The following is a 17,866-nucleotide window of genomic DNA, read 5'->3' on the forward strand; positions in this document are numbered from 1 at the left end:
TTTCATACAATCAGGGAAAATCGAGATCTCCTGGGCGCGACAGGTAGCAGAGTCCCCAGCAAACAGATATAGTTTCGTTTGTTCCGCCATGCTGGCCGTCTGTAGAGAAGTGGACAACGATCGGTGAGAATTATTTGTACCTTTTCTAAATTGTATCGAAAAATAATATATTATACAACGTGTTATTAAACTGGAATTCTTTAGCTTAGAGTCAATGTTACGTGGGAAAATTGGCTATAAATGAGCAACTTACCTGTGAAACTCAAGTGACTCTGTCATTGATACGACACTAATATACACACTACGATAATTTTATAAATAACGACTCATTTTATTATTGAACGTAAAGGAACACGAGAAGGAATAACAAAATTGTAACTCCAAGTTTCCGAATGCGCAAAGTAAACGTTTCCTTTCTGGGTCATGGTATTCGCATGTATAATAAAATACCACAAACGATTTTGGAATTGTCTCAACATAAATTTAAAGTTTTTATTAAAAAAAAAAAAAATAATAATAGATAAAGCTTATTACTCGGTGTAGGATTACATAGTTGATAAAGATTTATGGTCTTAGTGACGCTGTATTTAATGCAACATGTTTCTAATTTTGTACTAAAACACAGTTTATATATTATTTTCAAAAGAGTAACTGCGGAGTTTCTTGCCGATTCTTCTCTGCAGAATCTACATTCCGAATCGGTGGTAGCTTCGCTTTTACAAAAATAATAATTTATTTTTAAAGTTTTAATTTGTAAAATAACGATTCGAAAGTGCTCTTGGAGCCTATTTGAATAAAGCTATTTTTGATTTTATTCTTACTAGCTGTGCCCGCTATCTCGTCCGCGTGGAATTTAAAAAAGTTATTGTTCAGTTCGTAGTCTTATAAAATTAATAAATTTCAAAAATAAAAGTAGCCTAAGTTGCTCCTTATGACATCACCTATTTGTCAGTGAAAGTCCTGTCAAAATAAGTCTAGCCGTTTTAGAGATTAGCCGGAACAAACAGACAGACAGACAAAAATTGTTAAAATGTTATTTTGGTATATATACCGTGTATACATTCATATGTATTTAGTAAAAAGCGGCTATTTTAATATTACAAACAGACACTCCAATTTTATTTATTTGTATAGATTAAGGCATTAATTAAAGTAAGTTGCATATTTAGGCTATAATATTGATTCTGATATCGCAGTTGAATGGAAGGACGCCAGTTTATTCGCCCCAAAAATTTTCGTTCATCTATCGCATGTCGCATTACAGCTGGCTGCGGGGTAGGGATAAAGTGAGAGAATAATTCTTTTTAATTTCATTATTCTTTTTGTTTTAATTATTAAACTGCACGATTATAAGTGCACCATTGCAAACGCAAGAATAACCCCTGTCCCCGACCCTCCCCGGGAACTCTGTTACCTTACTCATCCCTAGGAACAACACTACTTGAGAGCAGTGTTATGAAACTGTGATCTTCTGTAAGATCGTCAACTTTACTTCCCCAGTTGGGCTACTCCAAATTTTGAACAATATATTTCCTATTGGTAATTTATATCTAAATAATGCTGTGCCCTACCTCAATAATAATAATTCTTAAAACCGATCGTCAAAAGAGTTTCGGGAAGACAATAACTTGTGGTTTGGTGGTTCACCGATTTTAATAATTCTTGTTTTCATCGAGAGCTAGTGCTTGTCTTGTACATTCAGTTAAATTTGATCGAAATATAATGAGTAACCTTTGATGACGCGTATTTATGTAACGGTGCGTACGCGTCGTTATCGTCACTTATTTTTTCGTTAACGTTATTAGAAACTACTTCGGTTTGAACTATCGTATAACGTATTGAGCTATATTATCCACTAGAGGGTAGTGGCAGTTTATTGTTTATAAATAATTTTTATGATTCTTGTTTTAATCGAAATCTGATGCTTGTATTGTGTTCCCATTTAAATTTGATCGAGATCTGATAACTAATTTTGTAATTGAAGTCGGTTTTTTTCGTTTGCGAGAAACACAATTATTTAGCAACCAGGTCCAGGAAATGCCGGGAATCTATAAAGATTAATAAACTGCGATAAAATCCGTAAACGTTGTTTCAATAAAAAAATATTTGTTTTTCATTCTCTTATATTTATAAAAATAATGTCATCACTTTTTATGTGTTATAGTGATCTTATAAGATAGTTAATTTAGTATCTTTGAGTTTTATACTATTGGTATGGTAACTTACTAGAATATATGTTTGGTATTAAGGTGCCAAATATTTGATTTTAGAAATAAAAAAATACGCTAAATGGGATTTTTTAAATCCTACTACTTAATCACATAATCTAAGTTATTATGCAGCATTTTATTCTGTCAATTGAATTTGAAATTTAATAAAAGATCTGTAAAAGTTCCGCTAGAAAAGTGACGAATACGGATATGGATACGGACCTCATTTTTCCCGCGGATATCCGCGGATACAGATACGGATATCCGGAACATCACTAGTAATAAGTGTCGATCTCAAATGCAGGGTGAACGAGCTGGGCGTGGTGTGCGCCGAGATGACGGCGTGGTGCAGCAGTCTGGCGGCGGAGTGGCTCGGCGCGCTGGTGGCGCTGTGCGGCGCGCAGCACTACCCGCCGCAACCACAGCTCGCCGCGCCGCCGCTCTACCCCGACCTGCTGGAGCACCGCGACCTGCACGACGCGGCCGCGCACGACGCGCTCGCCGTCTTCACCTGCATCCTCGTCGGTGAGAGCACTCGCACGTCCCGCACTACCCGCCGCAACCACAGCTCGCCGCGCCGCCGCTCTACCCCGACCTGCTGGAGCACCGCGACCTGCACGACGCGGCCGCGCACGACGCGCTCGCCGTCTTCACCTGCATCCTCGTCGGTGAGAGCACTCGCACGTCCCGCACTACCCGCCGCAACCACAGCTCGCCGCGCCGCCGCTCTACCCCGACCTGCTGGAGCACCGCGACCTGCACGACGCGGCCGCGCACGACGCGCTCGCCGTCTTCACCTGCATCCTCGTCGGTGAGAGCACTCGCACGTCCCGCACTACCCGCCGCAACCACAGCTCGCCGCGCCGCCGCTCTACCCCGACCTGCTGGAGCACCGCGACCTGCACGACGCGGCCGCGCACGACGCGCTCGCCGTCTTCACCTGCATCCTCGTCGGTGAGAGCACTCGCACGTCCCGCACTACCCGCCGCAACCACAGCTCGCCGCGCCGCCGCTCTACCCCGACCTGCTGGAGCACCGCGACCTGCACGACGCGGCCGCGCACGACGCGCTCGCCGTCTTCACCTGCATCCTCGTCGGTGAGAGCACTCGCACGTCCCGCACTACCCGCCGCAACCACAGCTCGCCGCGCCGCCGCTCTACCCCGACCTGCTGGAGCACCGCGACCTGCACGACGCGGCCGCGCACGACGCGCTCGCCGTCTTCACCTGCATCCTCGTCGGTGAGAGCACTCGCACGTCCCGCACTACCCGCCGCAACCACAGCTCGCCGCGCCGCCGCTCTACCCCGACCTGCTGGAGCACCGCGACCTGCACGACGCGGCCGCGCACGACGCGCTCGCCGTCTTCACCTGCATCCTCGTCGGTGAGAGCACTCGCACGTCCCGCACTACCCGCCGCAACCACAGCTCGCCGCGCCGCCGCTCTACCCCGACCTGCTGGAGCACCGCGACCTGCACGACGCGGCCGCGCACGACGCGCTCGCCGTCTTCACCTGCATCCTCGTCGGTGAGAGCACTCGCACGTCCCGCACTACCCGCCGCAACCACAGCTCGCCGCGCCGCCGCTCTACCCCGACCTGCTGGAGCACCGCGACCTGCACGACGCGGCCGCGCACGACGCGCTCGCCGTCTTCACCTGCATCCTCGTCGGTGAGAGCACTCGCACGTCCCGCACTACCCGCCGCAACCACAGCTCGCCGCGCCGCCGCTCTACCCCGACCTGCTGGAGCACCGCGACCTGCACGACGCGGCCGCGCACGACGCGCTCGCCGTCTTCACCTGCATCCTCGTCGGTGAGAGCACTCGCACGTCCCGCACTACCCGCCGCAACCACAGCTCGCCGCGCCGCCGCTCTACCCCGACCTGCTGGAGCACCGCGACCTGCACGACGCGGCCGCGCACGACGCGCTCGCCGTCTTCACCTGCATCCTCGTCGGTGAGAGCACTCGCACGTCCCGCACTACCCGCCGCAACCACAGCTCGCCGCGCCGCCGCTCTACCCCGACCTGCTGGAGCACCGCGACCTGCACGACGCGGCCGCGCACGACGCGCTCGCCGTCTTCACCTGCATCCTCGTCGGTGAGAGCACTCGCACGTCCCGCACTACCCGCCGCAACCACAGCTCGCCGCGCCGCCGCTCTACCCCGACCTGCTGGAGCACCGTGACCTGCACGACGCGGCCGCGCACGACGCGCTCGCCGTCTTCACCTGCATCCTCGTCGGTGAGAGCACTCGCACGTCCCGCACTACCCGCCGCAACCACAGCTCGCCGCGCCGCCGCTCTACCCCGACCTGCTGGAGCACCGCGACCTGCACGACGCGGCCGCGCACGACGCGCTCGCCGTCTTCACCTGCATCCTCGTCGGTGAGAGCACTCGCACGTCCCGCACTACCCGCCGCAACCACAGCTCGCCGCGCCGCCGCTCTACCCCGACCTGCTGGAGCACCGCGACCTGCACGACGCGGCCGCGCACGACGCGCTCGCCGTCTTCACCTGCATCCTCGTCGGTGAGAGCACTCGCACGTCCCGCACTACCCGCCGCAACCACAGCTCGCCGCGCCGCCGCTCTACCCCGACCTGCTGGAGCACCGCGACCTGCACGACGCGGCCGCGCACGACGCGCTCGCCGTCTTCACCTGCATCCTCGTCGGTGAGAGCACTCGCACGTCCCGCACTACCCGCCGCAACCACAGCTCGCCGCGCCGCCGCTCTACCCCGACCTGCTGGAGCACCGCGACCTGCACGACGCGGCCGCGCACGACGCGCTCGCCGTCTTCACCTGCATCCTCGTCGGTGAGAGCACTCGCACGTCCCGCACTACCCGCCGCAACCACAGCTCGCCGCGCCGCCGCTCTACCCCGACCTGCTGGAGCACCGCGACCTGCACGACGCGGCCGCGCACGACGCGCTCGCCGTCTTCACCTGCATCCTCGTCGGTGAGAGCACTCGCACGTCCCGCACTACCCGCCGCAACCACAGCTCGCCGCGCCGCCGCTCTACCCCGACCTGCTGGAGCACCGCGACCTGCACGACGCGGCCGCGCACGACGCGCTCGCCGTCTTCACCTGCATCCTCGTCGGTGAGAGCACTCGCACGTCCCGCACTACCCGCCGCAACCACAGCTCGCCGCGCCGCCGCTCTACCCCGACCTGCTGGAGCACCGCGACCTGCACGACGCGGCCGCGCACGACGCGCTCGCCGTCTTCACCTGCATCCTCGTCGGTGAGAGCACTCGCACGTCCCGCACTACCCGCCGCAACCACAGCTCGCCGCGCCGCCGCTCTACCCCGACCTGCTGGAGCACCGCGACCTGCACGACGCGGCCGCGCACGACGCGCTCGCCGTCTTCACCTGCATCCTCGTCGGTGAGAGCACTCGCACGTCCCGCACTACCCGCCGCAACTACAGCTCGCCGCGCCGCCGCTCTACCCCGACCTGCGGCACCACCGCCTGACTGTTTCGCGACTATCTCCGTTACTTATTTTTTGCCTATATTTAATCTAATTCAATTTAGTCAAAATTTATTATTGGTAATTTTGAATGTAAACCAACACCTTTTCATTCAACATTAGTCATGTGATCATTACGATTGCCCCACAGCACGGCACTGTTTTTCGCTGGAGGACTTCGTCCGGCACGCGGCACTGCCTTCGCTGGTGAAAGCTTTCAGAGGGTGCGGCCCGCTGCCCCCCAACGCTCCTTCGCCCGATGCCGGCGCGCGGCTGACTTGTCATCTACTGCTACGATTGTTCAAGACTGTGGATACTCCGCAGCCCGGTTCGTATAACATATTTATTTCATATATTAAATAACATTAATCAATGTAGATTAACTATAATAGTTTTGACAAGCCCGTTGGCATTATTTGTAGTGATCCTGCTTGTTCTCAGTGGGTTTAGGTTCGATCTCGTTCAGAGGCTAGGTGTCTAATGAGCGCGTAAGCTTGATTATAATTTACAATGAAAGAATGGTTTATGTAGAACTAATTTACGTTCTTAATTTATTTACTTTATTAAGTAAGTATAGTTGTTTGGACGCGATTACATTCGGCAATCTTACAGATATATGTCAATATATGTAGTATCTTCCATTGTTACTGGATCATTGTCATCAAACTCATGGGAGTCTTAAGCCGAATCTTAGGCTATAAGAACAGACGACCGCGTGTGTATGTTAAAAGATTATTTAGTATTATGACCTATGTAGTTAGTTGACGTGAATGTAATCGGATGAAGTCAGTATAGTATTTATACGTGGCGCGTGTTGCCGCGCGCAGGGCTGTACAGCGTGTCGACGTCGCCGGGGCCGGGCGGCGCGGGCGCGGGCGTGCGCCTGTCGTGCGACCGCCACCTGCTGGCCGCCGCGCACAAGAACATCGGCGTGGGGCCCGTACTCGCCACACTCAAGGCCATCCTCAGTGAGTTACCACACTCGTGTTTTACATTCGGCCTGCATCATCCCAGTGCTGGCGGTAGGCGGATATGTTCCTTACTGTGAGTATGAGTAACGATCGCTTTCGGGTATCTATGATAACAACTTGAACCGACGGCTTAACGTGCTCTCCAATTTACTGTGGGGAGACCCACAAGGAATATGTACAAATACAATTATCCATCCCGGGCGGGATTCGAACCCGCCAAACCGTCAGTCTTTTAGGCGATTACTCGCATCACTACACCAGAGCGATTGTTATAATACCATAACAATTAGGATCAACAATTTTCATTGAGATAGGGCACTGCAAGATTTATCGTACTCAAAACCTGCAGCATTCTGTCTAGTGAAGTCACACTAAATAGCACTGCCATAAGTACTGTTGCTCGATAAAACCTCTGTTCAAAACTACTAGTAATTACATCAATATTACTCATATTTAAATATATTGAATATAACTTTTAGTTTTAGAGCTATATTATTCAATAACTGACTTTTCAGTGGTTGGAGATTCGACAGCGCGAGACGGTGGTAAACCCGGAGGCAAGAAATCTAGCGAGCTGTCGCACATCCTGGGCACTAGCGACACCGTACCGACAGACGCTCAACTCGATCTCTTGTCGTACGTACACCACAATTTCTAATCAAAATCAAATATTACTTTATTCAAGAAGGCTTCAAAAGCAATTTTGAATCGTCATTTTACAAATTAAAATGTCATTTGTTTTTAATAAATTAATTATAGTTGAATTGAAGCTACCATCTATCCGGAATGTAGATTTAACAGAGAAGAATTGGCCAGAAACTCCTCAGTTACTCTTTTTTTTTTTAACTATAATTGATGACTTATCAACGACTGATAAAATTCATTAGCAATATTGTTCAGTAGAGAAAGGGACAGATATTTCTGCGATAGATTTTAATCCTTATAGATTCTTATCATCGAAGAATAATGTAGAAAGCTTGGTGGGACAAGAGTTTAGCTGAAAAAATGTAGTCACTGCAAAATTTGCGATCTTATTATTACCACACTCCCAAGAAGAGAGTATTAGAAGAGTTAATTGATGAAATTAAAACAGAGGAGATGGAAGCGATTCCATACGTTCTTGGGCCAAAATGTAATGAAATGAAAATGGTATCAATTAATGCATTTGGGCTTATTGATCCCTCGCTGAAAATTATCTATATTTTGGCTATCTGAGAGTGGAGTTATTAGACTTTTTGTAAAAGTGCGGTTATGTTACAATGTCTATAAAAAAACCCGACCACTAAGTTCTTGTAGCACTAATGTTTGTTATATTTACTGAAGAATGTTTGAAAATTCATTACAAATATTGATATACATTTAAAACCATAAATCAGGAATGGACTCAGAATGCATCGGAAAACAGTAAACACGAAACGAGTGACGGACACACTATTACTGTTAGTCAGCTGACAAAACTGTCATTTAAAATATGATCTATTTTAAATCAATACGAAATCGATAATCATTTTGGTTTATCAGATATTACTTGATATTTTCGCTATTAATGTAACTTTATTTAAACGCTTTTTATTGTTTACAGCTTTAATTGTGCATCTAAATACCTTGAGTTAATTAACTAGTGCAAACATTTTCTTTTTGAATTCTGTAATCGATTATAGTTGAATCGATACCCAAATAATTTTACGAAAACTATCTTTCTCAATTTTCTCCGCTTCCAGATTCAGAATTGAGCTGATATTTTATATTTCAAAATAAAAAATATGACCAAATTTTTAAACCATATCTCTACTCATTACATTTTGGCCTAAAAGTCCCCATCTCCTTTACGCTTACATCGTCAGAATCAAAACTGTAATTTTCTAGTTATTATTTGTACAAAGAAAATGCAATTTGAATTCGCCCATTGTTACGAATCATTATTTATAAAAATAATCTCAATGTTTAAATTATTATTTTAGATGCATAAAATTTTGTTTTAAATTGATTTATATAATATGCTAATGTTTTTTATTCTTAGGATGGTAGATACAGAGATGAGTGGGGGCCATAGAACTCCTAGGTTTGTTTTTATTTTATGAGTTATGAGCACATTCACGAACCTCCATGGCTTCACAATTCCGAGTGGTTGTCACCTCACCTCGTCTGGTCCTCTCACCTAACTATGAAACTAATTACAGAAATACAATTCATGTTGTATTGTTGTTTATTTATTTTGCGTATTATTTTTAAAACTAAAAAGTTTTGAATGAATAAAATTATTATTAATGATGTAACATGATTATTAATTTGAAAAAGTCGAACAAATCTGTAAGGTAAAATGTAAAAAAAAAAAATGGAAAACATTTTTATAAAAAATATTTTACAAAAAAATATAATTCTTTATTTCATTACTTGTTATTTTATTTCAAATTTACTATTATTTTCCAAATCTATATAATGGCAAGTAGGTATAATTAATTATTATAATAATACGTGAAATAAAAATAAAGCCTAAAAAAGTTTCTATCTATCCATTTTCTTATGTTTACGAGACTTCGGTTAATAAGAATACTATTAATATTTTAAATAATTACCTGTCGCTTCGCTTCTCTTGTATTGCTGTTCATTTCATTATTCTGTTAACACGATTGGGTTCGCTAAATGTTAAACGAATACCTAACATTTTATCACGTCAATGTTAGCTCTGTGTTCTAGAACTTCACTCGTTGTTTTAATAAAAAATAAATGTATGTAAATAACCCTTTGTGTACATTCATCTTGATGGGTGCTAATAAACTTTAAAACATGTATGATTAATTGAGATTCACCAATCGAATCTTAATCGACAATTATTCTAATACAGAATTTCAAGTTGTATACAACTACGTAAAACACACTTATTTTTGTTTTATCATAAAGATAATGTTTTAATGTGTTACAGTTTTATTATAAAATGTCTTTCAACTCGCGGTTTCACCTGCGGCTTTTCCGTTTTCTCCCGAAAATATAGCTTGTATCACTTCAGTTTTAACGTAGCATTAAAATGCTAAATTACTGGTGAAAATTTTTTTTTTAAATTGGTCCAGTAGTTTCTGAATTGATCCCTTACAAACAAAAGAAAAGCAACTGTTTCCTCTTTATAATATTATATATAGATTGTATAATTTAGAGACATATATTTAGAAGAAACATTAGTCTTTATATACTTATTTATCTTTAGGAGAAAACTAAATTTATGTTAGAATAGATGTTAGTGAAATTTCATTAAAGACAAAGATTATCAAATAATTTTAACCAAGTTTTCCTACTTATTTACAGAGGCAGCGGCGTAGGTTCTACACTTCTAGATTCTTCCCAATCCCTGTCTTCCTTAGCGAGGCGTGTTCTAGCCGAGATATGTTCGGAAGAATGGGTGCTACAGAAATGCTTACAAAATCCAGATGAGTTATACCAACCAGATATGCTTTTAGACTCAATGCTCACCCCGAGACAAGCACAGAGGTTAGTAACTTAATATATTATTACTACACTTGTATGCTTAGGTAAAAGGTAGTAAAGTATAAGAATCTAAACCTAGAAAATTGATATTTGGAATCGTTTGAATTAAATCAATAATATTATTTGTAATGATTTAGGTTTCACAGTATATTTTACAATTGTAATCATAAAAGAAATGTAAAGGTTTGAAATTTTTACAAAAGCAGTAAATTAAAGTTGCGGCTCTTTACTTAAACACGGCAGTATATATTCTATTACACATTATGATCTTATTATAATGTAATAGAATGTGTAGTAGTATTATATAGTATAGACTACTACACGAAAAGAAAATAGTGATTCATTATTGTCTCTCAGCTCGGCTACGAGCTTTGACCAATTAAATCGTAATAAATTAGAACCCAGTATTCATATTGACCAGTTGAAGTAAACCCTTCACACATGCAGTGAGGCTAGTTGTGTGACAGGCATGAGTCATTTTTTTTTCTCAATTCGAAAAAACTATAGAGATAAATCTGCCTTTGAACACAAAAATTGTATTATTTTTGACATATTTTATTTTAAGTCGAATGGTACAATGTTACCACTAAAAATATAAATAATATTTAAATATTTTTTTTATAGGCTACTTCACATGATATGCTATCCCGATTCAGCCAGTCACACCCATCCAGACCTCGACCAGAAGACAATGATAACACGTCTACTTGAGGTGAATAAATGAAGATAAAAAACCTACCTAAATTATACTTAAGGGGATCCCAGACAAATTCGGCCGTTTTCATGTGCTATAAAGTATACGTTAAAGTTACGTTAAAAATATCAAATAAATATATGTTGTTACTCGGATTCAGTTTATTAATGTGACTGTAAGATAATTGTATAAAACTCTCTAAATAAAGAGAAATAATTGTTTACCTGGACCTCCTTTCGCGTACAAAAATCGTATAGGCTTTCTTATTTTACTACTTACAATAGTGAACATTTTTTTTTTAATAATTAAGAATCCTGTACTTAATATTTCTACAGAAGGGTTTTTTATTAAGTGCAGTATTTTATTAGAAAATCGTAAAAATATAATTTCTGGTTATTTGCCGGGCGACAGGCGGCCCGCGGCAGACGGCCAGAGGCCTTTGTACGGGGAACTTTTGTCGCTCGCCATCGCACGCTGCTCTTGCTTACGCGCATATTTATTTACTTTTTTAAATCCAAGATAGGCATGAAAATGTAACAGACAGACAGACTTACTGTTGAATTTTGCGATTGTATTTACTTCAAATAAAAAAATAATTTAAATTATTTTGAGCTGTGTGTATGTAAAGCTGCTTAGTTTGTGGTCTAAGATCCGAAACTAAAGTCGATCTTCACCGAGCCGATAATAGAATAAAACATAAATTTATTATATCTATACAAATAAAATTGGAGTGTCTGTTTGTAATATTAAAATAACCGCTTTTTACTAAATGCATATGAATGTATACACGATACATACACAAAAATAGCATTTTGACAATTTTTGTCTGTCTGTATGTCTGTGTGTTCCGGCTAATCTCTGAAACGGCTAGACCGATTCTGACGGGACTTTCACTGGCAGATAGCTGATATAGTAAGGAGTAACTTAGGCTACTTTTATTTTAGAAATTTATTTATTTTATAACTGCGAACTGAACAACAAGTAACAATTAGTAATTAATATAATTTTATAGCCTAAATGATCGACACGACGAGGAGAAAATAAAATAATAATTATGGATGATCACAACTTGTACGCAAGCTCTTGGTCTAGGAAACGGATCGATCGCATGTCCTAGTAGTACAAGCTAGAGCTGGTAGATGGCCGAGTTTAATAACCTTTACGTAACACTGATCAGGTGAAGTGCGGGTGGGTGGGGTGTGGTCAAAGTCTAAATGCTCAAGGTCATTGAGAAGGGGGAGCCTCTTAAATAAAATTTAAAAAGGTAGATTTCACCTTTAACGATTCCATGTCTTTTATTGTATTAAATATTTAATATAATTATGATAATAACTTAACCTACACCATAAAAGAGATTATAAAAAAACATATTTTTTATTGGGCCATACAAGAATCTATTCGCTCAGTCTATTTATGTAATGTGTTGTTTGTTGAAACAGAGCTTAATTCATATTTTTTATTTCGTTTTTTTTTTTTTTTTTTTTTAATAAGAAGTTTAAATTTAATGAAGTATGGAAGAACTTTTTCAACATGTCCTAATTTTTTTGTAACAATGTTTGTCAAATATGGATCGGATTTTAAATTTTATTTTATTTATACTTGTTTAATAATATTTAAGCTATTTTAATTTACCCTTTGCTAGCTTTAATCCGTGACTTCGCACGCATGGATTTTTTTTTAATAAAAAGTATCCTATATTACTTCTAATACCTCAAGAATATGTGTACAAAGTCTCAAGATGATTGGTTAAGTAGTTTTCGCGTGAAAGCGTAACAAACAATCATACATTTACATTTATAATATTACTAGCTGTGTCCGCGACTTCGTTCGCGTGGAATTTAACAAAAAAGTTATTGTTTAGTTTGCAGAGTTATAAAATAAATAAATTTCTAAAATAAAAGTAGCCTAAGTTACTCCTTACTACATCAACTATCTGCCAGTTAAAGTTCAGTCAAAATCGGTCCAGCCGTTTCAGAGATTAGCCGGAACCAACGGACAACGAACATTTTGGTATATGTACCGTGTATACATCCATATACATTTAGTAAAAACCGGTTATTTTAATATTACAAACAGACACTCCAATTTTTTTTATTTGTGTAGATAGGGGATTATTTAAATTGTCATTACTGATTTCGCTGGTTTTCGTTTTCAAGTTTTTATTAGTCTTGCTATCTATGAATGCAATGTTGCTTATAATTAGAGCAGCAGTGTATGTATATTATTGGATATTTTTTATTGCACACTTTGTTAGCAACCATTATTTGAATAAATAAATAAGTTAGTTTATTAGGTTATTTGTATAAATATACTACTAATAAGTGTATTTCGTGGTAGAACCTGGAGCAATGGTCGCTGCCCATGTCGTGGCTAGACTTGCAGCTGATGTTCAAGCAGTTCCCTAGTGGATCTTCAGAGCTGAACGCGTGGCTGGATACGGTGGCGCGAGCGGTCATCAACGTGTTTCAGCAACCGGCACCGCCTCCGCCCGATAAGGATAGGTATGATTATGTGACCCCTTCTCCTCTCTTTTTTATACTATTTGGGTGGCAAACAAGTGTACGGCCCATCTGATAGTAAACGGTTTCTGCAGCATATAGACGCCGGCGACACCAGAAGCATTGCAAGTGTTTCCAACCTTACTCTTGATCCTCCCCAGGAGCTCTGGCCACCTTACTACAGGAATACAACACTTCTTAAGAGCGGTGCTATTTAGCTATGATCTTTTTTAAGGTTCCCTAGAGAGGCTGCACCAAATTTTGAGCAGGATATTTCCTGCTGTTCTGTACCTCTATAATTCTACTACTCATTTCTCCTATTTTCCATTTTCTTTCTCTTCCCATTTCTCGCTTTGTCCTGTTATCTCTTTGTCTTTTCTTCCTCTTTCTGTCTCTTTTCTACCTCAATTGTTCCGTGTTTCTCCTTTTTTCATCTTATTTTTTTTGCTACTGTTATTTTAGTTTTATTAAAATTTGTTACATTTGGTTTTTGAGTTTTTGTAGTACTCTAATACAATTAACTAATATTTGAAATTGATAATTGTGTATCTATAAATTATGCATATTTAAATCCTTGAAACTTTCCCTTACTTTTAAGACGACGTGAGGAATTAGTTTGTACATTTTTATAAGTAGCTTGTTAACTATTTAATTGATACTTTACAATAACTACCTACCATTTCAAAATGTCTGTGTCTGAAATTTAACAGTTGACTCATTGAAAACCTCATTTAAATAATAACCCATGATAATGAAACGGTTCAGGATGGGCACGGAGCGGGGTGTGGTCAGCACCAGCAAGTGGTCGGAGTCGGTATGGTTGGTGGCACCACTCGTAGCTAAACTGCCAGCTGCCGTTCAGGGCCGTGTGCTCAAACAGGCTGGACAGGTGAGTACATTTGAATGTTTTATTTCTAAACTTATGTCTTATGTAAAAGTAAAATTATTTTTCTTCAACATTTATTTTGATTAAGTAAGCTAAAATACACAACACTATTTAAAGTAGGATGAAAACGTCATTTTACAAAATAAAATTATATTCGTTTTTAATCAATTGATTGAATTGTTACTGTGAAGCGACAGAAAAGAGAAAATTGCTTTTGATGTAATTATGTTCCTCTGTTTCTCGGCTCCGTTTAATTTATAAGTTTATAGAAAGTTTTCCATAAATAAATTTATTCACCAGATATTGGAGGCCGGGTGGGGCGCGGGTTGCAGCGGGAACTGTTCAAGCGGTGGCGGAGGCGGAGGTGGCTCTCATCGTGACTGCAAAAGTCACCAGAGTCCCAGCTATAAAGGGTTATTATTTTTTTCTTATAAGCGTTAAAAATGTTTTAATAATAATAAAAAATGTTTTTTTTTTTTTCGTTTTTAAAATTACATCTATACGATCTTAAAAATTTCTCGATATGTTTTGTTTTCATTAGTTAGTAGACGCTGCTTTGCCAGTCTTCGGCCCGTGTATTTAAAAGCCAGCACTTGGATGGTTATCCCGTCATCGGTCGGCTTTATAAGTTCCAAGGTGGTAGTGGAACTGTGTTATCCCTCAGTCGCCTCGTACGACAATCACGGGAAGAGAGGGCGTGGCTATATTCTTTACTGCCGTAACCACACAGCACACGGGTAGCGTGTCATTAGTCAGTTAATTTAAAGAGGTATAGGCCATAAAGAGTAGGACGAGGCCGTCCCCTTGGACTCACGCACGCCGCGGCGCAGGTCGGCGGGCGCGGGCGCGGGCGGCAAGCGCGGCGCGGGCGCGGCGGGCTGCGCGTGCGGCGCGGCGGGCGTGCGGCTGGCGCACGAGCCGCTGCTGTCGCTGGTGCTCACGTGCCTGCGCCACCAGGACGAGCAGAAGGAGGCCCTGCTGGGCTCCGTGCACGCGCAGCTCTCGCACTACCTGGCGCACGCGCGCGAGCACGAGCGCGACGCGAGCCACGACGAGGCGGCGCCCGACGCGCTGCGCCTGCGCTTCTCGCTCGCCGGCGGCATGTTCGACGCCATCCGCCGCTCCTACCAGCTCACGGCCGACTGGGCGCTGCTGCTCACGCAGCTGCTCGCGCACCAGCTCATCGACGCCTACAACAACAGGTGCGTCACACACGCACACGCACACGCACGCACTCATAAAGCTATCCGTCGCCGTGTCTGAATGTTGTCTATTAAGACAATTTTTCGGAAGAAAATACACGAAAGGAATTTAAAAATTAAATATGAACTTAAATAATATTCATATGAATTTTTTTAATGAAATATGTAAAATTATAGTTCCGATATTAATTAAAGAGTTGAATTTAAACCATATAGTTGGTAATTTTTATGTCTTGAATTGGCATTTCATTTTCACTATATAATAGTAAATTTTCTTTAAATACAGATACGCATATAAAATTCTCTTTGCTATAAAAGAATAATGGTAAGAATTCATTATCTGTTGCCATTCATACGTTCTCATTACCTGTTGTGTGTCGCGATCGAATCTCTAATCTATAACTTATACGCATACCATCGAAAACCTCCAAAAAACCTTCTGAACGATTGAATCTCACTTCGACTAACCCATGAAGCTACTCCAATCTTCTTTACATTCATAACCTACGCAGCAAGTCGGACCATTACAACGCTACGCTTTGGGGCTATATTCATTATTAAAATATAATATTTAAACCGATCATTACTTGCAATGTAACGCTGACGTCACCTGCGACTTGCAGCGTAGCGTGGCTCAAATATTGTGTGTCTACAATAAATTTATTGTAGTCTGTGTCACAGCAATTTGTTCACGACATTGATCGACATGCTCGCTACTCTGATACACTCGACGCTAGCCGAGGGCGGCGACGATAACAATCGGAAACACTATCAGAATCTGATGAAGAAACTTAAGAAGGAGCTCGGCGACCGCTACGGACCTAGCGTCCAGGCTGTCAGGCAGCTTTTGCCCTTGTCGAAGAACACTATTATTGAGGTAAACTTACCTAAAAAAATGTTTTATTATATACATATTTCGCGCGTACCTCAATATTTATATACTTTTTTTGACTCACTAACACTATTTTATTCAGGTTATAGCTTGCGAACCACTAGGCTGTCTCGTAGACCAAAAAGGAAACAAAATACCAGGTTTCGATAGTGAAAAAAAACAGGTATACTCACCCTATCCTCATTTTGTATTTCTTTATATAACTTTAATATATTTATCCCAAAAACAGTATATATATCTTCTGACAAAGAAAAGAACGTTTTTACTAACTTTCCTTTATTTTAATTTGTAGGGACTTCGATTAACGGACAAGCAGCGTGTATCAAGTTGGGAGTTAGTGGAAGGTGGTAGGAACCCCGCCCCTCTTTCCTGGGCGTGGTTTGCAGCCACTAAGATCGAAAGGAAACCACTTACATACGAAAACGCTCATAGGTAAACATATAATAAACTTGCTTATACTCTCGATTCTTGAGCGCTGCCACCACCAAACTGTTACTCGTGATTTATTCGTTTCTCTTGCGACATGTGCGTTACAATTCGAGTGTAAATTAACGTCTACAATCAAAAATTTACCATTTAATTAATCATATGACTTTACTTATCACAACCCCCACCCCCACCAGTACAAGTTACATCCGTAATTTTATTGCTATATCTATTGATATTTAATGAATACTAATTATTTACTAATGGTAATTAATATATCTGTGATCTCAAGGAGAAATGAGATAAGTCTATGTATAGTCAGGTCAATAAATAAAACTGAAAAATGAGATTTTACACCTATTGATTCAAAATATTAATACGTACCATGGCAAAAAGGAGTGAAGTTTCCTAATATATATAACATTAAATAAATTACAGTTTTCTAACAAATCCGATGAATTACTTTCTTATAAATTGCCCACTGTGAAAGGTTCAAATATTATTTCGATTACTGAATACCTCAGATATATTAATGTAATAATTTATTTATTAGGTTGTTGAAGTACCACACTCACAGTCTAGTGAAACCGCTAAGTTATTACTTAGAGCCTTTACCCTTGCCGCCGGAAGATCTCGACACAAACGACACCAAACAGGTACCATCAATAATTATTTATTACAAAAATCACTCAATACATGAGAACAGTCTCATAATTACTATAAATTAAGAATTAAAATAAAAATAATACGGAAACAGTGCTTATTTTAAATTGAAACAATTATTTTGTAGGATAATGGAAGTTTAGATTCGAGTCCGACGGGCTCTGGAAAAGGCCGCAAGATGTCATGCAAGATGAATAACAAGATCAGTAAGAAACCGAAACCCACGACTCCAGTAAGTAATCTTCTAAAAGTATGTTTAAGTGCAGTTATGCATAGCGTTTTTGTTTAAAATTATTATTAAATAGCTGATACGACATTGTCCTGCCTTTCGAATTAATTATCAAAGGCGTCAAGTTAAAATAATTGTTAAGTTTTCTCAAATTTGCCATTTTCCATTTTTTTTTTTGTGCAATTTTATTAAAATTTAATTGCGTAAGAACATTCTAGAACCTATTAGCAAACGAAAGAAAAAACA

General features: G+C 41.7%; 1 protein-coding gene across 1 annotated transcript in view; it reads left to right on the forward strand.

Annotated features, from left to right (window-relative positions):
- The window catches only part of LOC123663727 (mediator of RNA polymerase II transcription subunit 12-like), a 46,095-nt gene that overhangs the window by 22,902 nt on the left and 5,327 nt on the right, over positions 1 to 17,866 (forward strand). Inside the window, exons 24-40 of the mRNA XM_045598396.1 lie at positions 15 to 123; positions 2,515 to 2,735; positions 5,831 to 6,007; positions 6,507 to 6,647; positions 7,166 to 7,286; positions 8,671 to 8,712; positions 9,951 to 10,133; positions 10,755 to 10,842; positions 13,162 to 13,325; positions 14,088 to 14,211; positions 14,509 to 14,621; positions 15,039 to 15,410; positions 16,080 to 16,287; positions 16,385 to 16,465; positions 16,595 to 16,734; positions 17,282 to 17,384; positions 17,519 to 17,623. Coding sequence (XP_045454352.1) covers positions 15 to 123; positions 2,515 to 2,735; positions 5,831 to 6,007; positions 6,507 to 6,647; positions 7,166 to 7,286; positions 8,671 to 8,712; positions 9,951 to 10,133; positions 10,755 to 10,842; positions 13,162 to 13,325; positions 14,088 to 14,211; positions 14,509 to 14,621; positions 15,039 to 15,410; positions 16,080 to 16,287; positions 16,385 to 16,465; positions 16,595 to 16,734; positions 17,282 to 17,384; positions 17,519 to 17,623 — 2,492 coding nt within the window. The remainder of the gene's footprint in view (positions 1 to 14; positions 124 to 2,514; positions 2,736 to 5,830; positions 6,008 to 6,506; positions 6,648 to 7,165; positions 7,287 to 8,670; positions 8,713 to 9,950; positions 10,134 to 10,754; positions 10,843 to 13,161; positions 13,326 to 14,087; positions 14,212 to 14,508; positions 14,622 to 15,038; positions 15,411 to 16,079; positions 16,288 to 16,384; positions 16,466 to 16,594; positions 16,735 to 17,281; positions 17,385 to 17,518; positions 17,624 to 17,866) is intronic.

Source organism: Melitaea cinxia, chromosome 2 (genome assembly GCF_905220565.1).
Source record: "Melitaea cinxia chromosome 2, ilMelCinx1.1, whole genome shotgun sequence".
Taxonomy (NCBI): Eukaryota; Metazoa; Arthropoda; class Insecta; order Lepidoptera; family Nymphalidae; genus Melitaea; species Melitaea cinxia.